Source organism: Trichoderma harzianum, assembly GCF_003025095.1.
Source record: "Trichoderma harzianum CBS 226.95 unplaced genomic scaffold M431scaffold_64, whole genome shotgun sequence".
Classification (NCBI taxonomy): Eukaryota; Fungi; Ascomycota; class Sordariomycetes; order Hypocreales; family Hypocreaceae; genus Trichoderma; species Trichoderma harzianum.
The window spans coordinates 9,618-15,538 of NW_020209312.1; the positions used below are offsets into that span (position 1 = coordinate 9,618).

Consider the following 5,921-nt stretch of genomic DNA (forward strand, 5'->3'; position numbering starts at 1 on the left):
CACGAATTGGGAGCAGGTTTGTGACAAGCTGCCCTCCGAAAGGACTGGCCCCAAACGTGAGAAATACTATTCTCACGAATTGGGAGCAGGTTTGTTGGCTCTATGAATGGGCGCCTCTGACGAGCGCCACCTTACATTACCACTATATCCGGACCAACTTATCCTTCGAATTCAAATAGTCTCATTAGCATGGTTGTTATCGGCGTGGTTCACGGCAGCGTCCTTCATCCCAACAGTGTCCGGTGTAGCGTCTTGGTGTAAGGAACATAACAACGCGTACTATCTACAGTCTGTTAAACGCTCCTATCAGGTGTCTTTCCCTAGAAGAGTATGTAAATGCAATATAGATTCTATTAGCTGAACTTTAAGGTACCGATAAGAGCTATCTAGAGATATAAAAAGTAGGGAATAAGCCTAAGGCTTCGCTTAGTGTAGCCATAGCTTTAGGCCTTCGGCATATGCTTATCCTGTTATTCCGCATTAGGCCATATGCATAGCTTAATAAAATGTAAGGGGGTTATAGCCTATGCATAAAGAAAGGCAAGGGGCATAGCTTTAATTTTTTTTTTCTTAAATAAATAAGCCTTATTATACTTAGCCTTATATATTATACTTTACTACTACTAGGCCCTATATTATATAGCCTTACCTTACTACAGTCTTCTTTATTAAATATATATTATACACATAGTTAAGATTATAGTTATAGTTTTTATGTAACAGTCTGGTTGTTACGTTCCGAACGCCTTATGGTCGCCTGATCGGTACGTACCTGGATTAACTACGGACCGATCTGCCAATAAGGAACGAGTCGACGCAAGTCGCTCGTCGACCTTCAGCGACCTACGGTTGAAGTCGACACAAGTCGATCGTCGACCTCAGTCGACTTAACGATATCGACTGGATATATAAGATTCAGTTACTATACTCCTTAGATAGCTTAGATAGCCAGTCGTTAATATAGTAATAAGATTGATTATTGTATTCAACCTACTAGCTACCTGATAAGATTGCCTATTTGCACCCTACCGCCTCTGTTAATATAAACTACGAATAGTTTATTACCTTGAGAAACTACCCTATACTACCTGGTATAGACCGGTTCGTCATACGTTAACGAGTCTTGTTCAGATCGGTACTGTGCACCATTTGGGCAATAGAAAGCACTATGGCTCCTTAACCAACCCCTGAATCTGCTATCACTCTCAAAAGCCTTGCAGCAGCCTTAAAGGAACTTCAAGAGCAGAATGACCAACTGAAGGATGACCTGAAGTTGGCTCAGGATGCTAAAGCTGCCAAAATGATCAAGCTCAAGCAACTAGGACCCTTTGTTGGAAAGGCTGGTACCTTACAGACCTTTCTCAGTCAACCCAAGGTCTACCACACTGTCAACAGCGGACAGTTCCTGACCGTTGAAAGCAAGATCCTTCACGCTTCCAGTTATATAGAAGGAGCTGCCCTTAACTAGTTTGAACCCATTGCAAGAGACTATGTTGGAACAACAGATATATTTCGCAATAGCAAGACCAACCACATCTTCTCGGACTATGTAAACTTCGAAATTACACTCCAGTCAGTCTTCGGAACAATTGATGAAGAACGGGTTGCCGAGCAAAAACTCAGGGAAATTCATCAAAAAGGAGCTGCATCTGAGTATGTTTCTCAGTTCATGCAGATCTCCTCGAAGCTCGAATAGGGACACGAACCCTTAATAGGATACTTCTATAAAGGATTAAAGGAAGAAGTAAAGGACGAACTATACAAAATCAATCATCCCGATACTCTCCAGGAATACATAAACGAAGCTGTCAAAATCGACGACCGACAGTATAAGCGCCAAAAGGAGCGTAAGGGAAAGTCGCAACTTTTCCCTCTACGCTACTACAAGGCCAACCAGGGCAAAAAACGACATAAAGAAATCGCTCATGCCCATAGAACAAACCCTGGACGGATGGATCTCGACGCCATCACCAAGGGCAAGAAGTTCCTCTGCTACAACTGTGGCAAGGAGGGACACATGGCTCGGAATTGTCGATCTAAGAAAATCGACAAACCTCAGGAACGACCTAGACAAACAGTCAATGCCATCTACAGGTTCGAGCAACCGTTAAACCAAGAATACGGCAATAATAGGATCTCTGACTCGGACATAGCTCAAGTTATGGAGAAACTTGAACTTGATGAACTAACACAAGCTCTAGTGGAGAAACCTACCTTAAGGAAGTCGACAGCCCTAAGGACGTAGCGCCAGTATACAACGCTATGCCCCCATCGGAAACCGCTGACACTATTGCAATCGATACCGCACCCCTGCTATGGGACATCCCTAAGGCACAGCAGCGTGTGCAAATTCGCGCAATATCGCTCACGGATCCAACCCGAATTGACACCCTTGAGGTATCCCGACCTGTGGTCAGGATTCTCAGAAAATACAACCTTGAAACACGACAACAGCTCGTAGATTGGGAAGAGGCACAATGCGACACCTGCTTCACCAAAGAATGTGGTTACCAGAACCCTGACTCGTGCACTGAGTTCTATTGCAGAACTCACATAGTTAACAAGATAGCAGACTGGCACGCCTGCTCGTGCGATTTCCTAGATTTTGGAAACTGCGATCATGGCGAAGAATGCCGACGCCACTGCAACGAATACCACCATAACGCCTGGATTAAGAAAAAACTCCAGAAGTCCGGCTATAACTTCCGAACCCACACGGGAAAAGGAAGCATAAAAGACGTCAAGAAGTACCATAGGTACAACTTCATAAGCATGCCCGTCAGTGGATGCCACTGGTGTAAAGTATACAACAAGAACCCCCAAGTGCTATGGACATCGGACGTAGGCTGCACTTCGTTCGTGGCAATAGGCTTCGCGGGAGAAAGGAGGACGCAGATACGATTAATATCTGGTACCTGGATCCGGACGTTTCCGTTACTAACCTTACGACCAACCAGATAGTATATAGTATATAGCCGATACTTATTAGGGATACGTAGGAGGAGACAATCTTTAAAGGGCCGATGGTTATTATTGTAAAGGAAGGTAGTGTTTTTAATCCGCGGTATATAAAAGACGTAATACTAATAGCTTACTAAGACGCTATTAACTTTTTAGGCTATTATATTAAGACTAATAGTAGTATAATAGACGGGATTAAGGCGGAGATAATACTTATATAGTAAGTAATAGTAGAAAGTAGGGCTAGTAAAATAATAGGGTAGCGGATTAACTATAGGTATAATTAAGTAATACAGGGCTTAGGTAATATAATATTAGTTATAGTTTTATAGGTATATTTGCTTTTTTAACTTAAAGGCGATAATTTACTAAATATACCTAAGGTACTAGGGTTTAAGTAGGTTATAAAAGTATATAACTGCAGTAGTAAAGATAAGGCTAAGCTTAAAAATAAAATAGCGTAACTTCTTTTACTTTAGGCTATAGTAAAAGATAGGAAATAGGAGGGTATATATAGTTAAATAAATAGCTTAGTAATTAAAAGTATTTTATTAGTAGTAAGGTAAGGGAAAGAGGAAATTAAAAGTAAAGTAATAAAAGGGATTTGTAAATTAATCTAGGATATTATTATTCCTTTTATAATAGAAGAGCAGGTACTGTAACTAGATAGTAGGAGGGAGATTATAAATGCGGTTAAGGTAAAGGGAAAAAATAGGTTATTATTTAATGTAATAGAAGCTTAAGTATTAGGCTGGAGTTATAAAGGATAAATATAAGTAGCTAGGTTATATAGAGTAAAGGTAGTAAATTTATATTTTTAAGTAGTTTACTATATATTTTCGCTAGCTTTTTTTCTTAAAAGCTTTAGTATATAGTTAAAATCTTTGAAATTAGTAGCTTTAAAAAGTTATTTATTTAGATAATAAAGAAGTATCTTTATCCTCAATACTTTAGCAGGTCTCTGTTATCCTTACCTATACAGTTCTCTATTTTAAAAGATATAATCTGAAAAGCATCTTGGATTACCTTAACGAGCTAAGGCCAGCCTCTAATCTCAGGGTTAGCATTCTCATAATGCTGTGCGAGAGCGTTAAACGTGAAGTCAGGCGATGCGGACCACGCATATATGCCGTTCCCAAGCCCATCCGACAACGGCTATACGGGATCAAAGAAGGAAAAAGTAACCTAATACCTCGTAGTTAATGTTTATATTATCTTTAGTAGAGTTAATTTTCTTACCCTACTCTGCTAAAGGTAGAGTTAATTTATTTAATAAAGGTAAAGTTTATTTAATATTAGATAATTAAATTATATTAAAGTACCTAATATAATTATAGTTCCTGGCTTAGTAATTTATAAATATATAGGATCTTATATACCTTTGGATTACCTCCTGGCTTATTCTCTTGCCTACTATTATAATATACTACGGCTTTTTACTAAAATAAAATAATATTATATTAGTTATTATAAATTTATTAAGCTGTATTATAATAAGCCTAGTTGCCTTTTAGACGTAGATAGTTACCTAGTATAATTTATAAAAACCTTTAATTATTTATATAAATATTATATATATAAATAGCTAAAAAATAAGTTTTATTATTATATAAATTATAAAATAAATTAAGTAATTAAAGGGCCTTTAGTTTCTTTTTTAAGGTTATATTAAAAAATAGCTATTATTAAGCTATATCTACAGACTTATTTTTTATAAAAGAGTTTAGTATAATAAAGAGATTACTTTAAGTAAAAAAGATAATTTAGTTTATAAATATATTATATATATATAAGTTAAGCTTTTATAAATATATACTATAATAAATATTAAAGTTACTTAGTAAAAATATACTATACTTTAAATATTTAAGCTTTATAAGTAAATGCTTATTAGTAATATACTTTTTATTATAGGAAAATACTATTATTTATATAAGAAATTATTAGTAGTTATTTTATATACCTTTATGTAATAAACCAGGTCCTATAGATTAGTATAGGTTAGCTGTTTCCAAGGGACAAACCTTAGAGTGGTTCTATAGTTTATATTAGCAAAGCAATTAGGTCAGTAATAGGTAATCTTATTACCAGCTAGTAATATAAATAAAAATAAATATCTATATTCTAATTTAATTATATTATAAATGCTATAATAATAATTAGCTATTTAAGGATTTTAATAAATAATATAAAGTAAACTTATATATTTAGTTAACCTAGACTAAATTAATATATAGAATATTAATCCTTCCCTAGATTAATAAATAGTTTATTAATCTACTGTTAAATTAAGAAGTTATATTTTAATCCTTCCTTAATTAGTTAAAGGATTAAAGTTAATCTAGTTTAGGCTAACCTATTAGTCTATTATTATAACCTTAAGAGTTAGGTTATAATATAATATCCCTTTTTTATTAATTTTATTTTTAAAACCTTACTGTATTTAGTATAAGTAGCTACTTCCTTTATTTTCGTTAATATTTTTATTTTTCTATTATATTTATATATTTTTATTAATTATTATATTAAGTATTTATAAAAACTCTTATCTTAAGATAAAGTATTATAATACTTTTTTAAAAATTATTTTATTTTATTTTATTAAAATAAAAAACTATATATATTATTTTAATAAAAAAAAGTAAAGCTTTTTAAAATATTAAATATCTAAAGAAGATTTTACTTATTATACTAAATATATAAAGGATAATAAATCCTTATATAATATATATTTATTATTATTAGCTTAACTTTAAAAAATTACTTTATTTTATACTTAGTATAAAAATACTTTTAAAAAAGCTAAAGAAAAACGTAAAATAGTTAATATAAAGATTAAATATCTTTATAAATAAAAACGTCTATAGCTAAAGAAGATAACGTATATAATTACGTAGGGTATTAATAATTTAAAGAAGTTAAATAAGGTTAAATATAAGAAAGCGGAGACTGCTTATTAA

The 5,921-nt window shown here is 33.5% G+C and overlaps 1 pseudogene across 1 annotated transcript; it reads left to right on the top strand.

Annotated features, from left to right (window-relative positions):
- Positions 1-2,522: 2,522 nt before the first annotated feature.
- On the top strand, positions 2,523-3,199 carry M431DRAFT_554527 (annotated as a pseudogene; the record flags this gene model as incomplete). The annotated part of the gene is made up of 1 exon: positions 2,523-3,199. A coding segment is annotated over one exon (439 nt), but the record flags the coding sequence as incomplete, so codon positions are not given.
- Between the last annotated feature and the right edge of the window lie 2,722 nt (positions 3,200-5,921).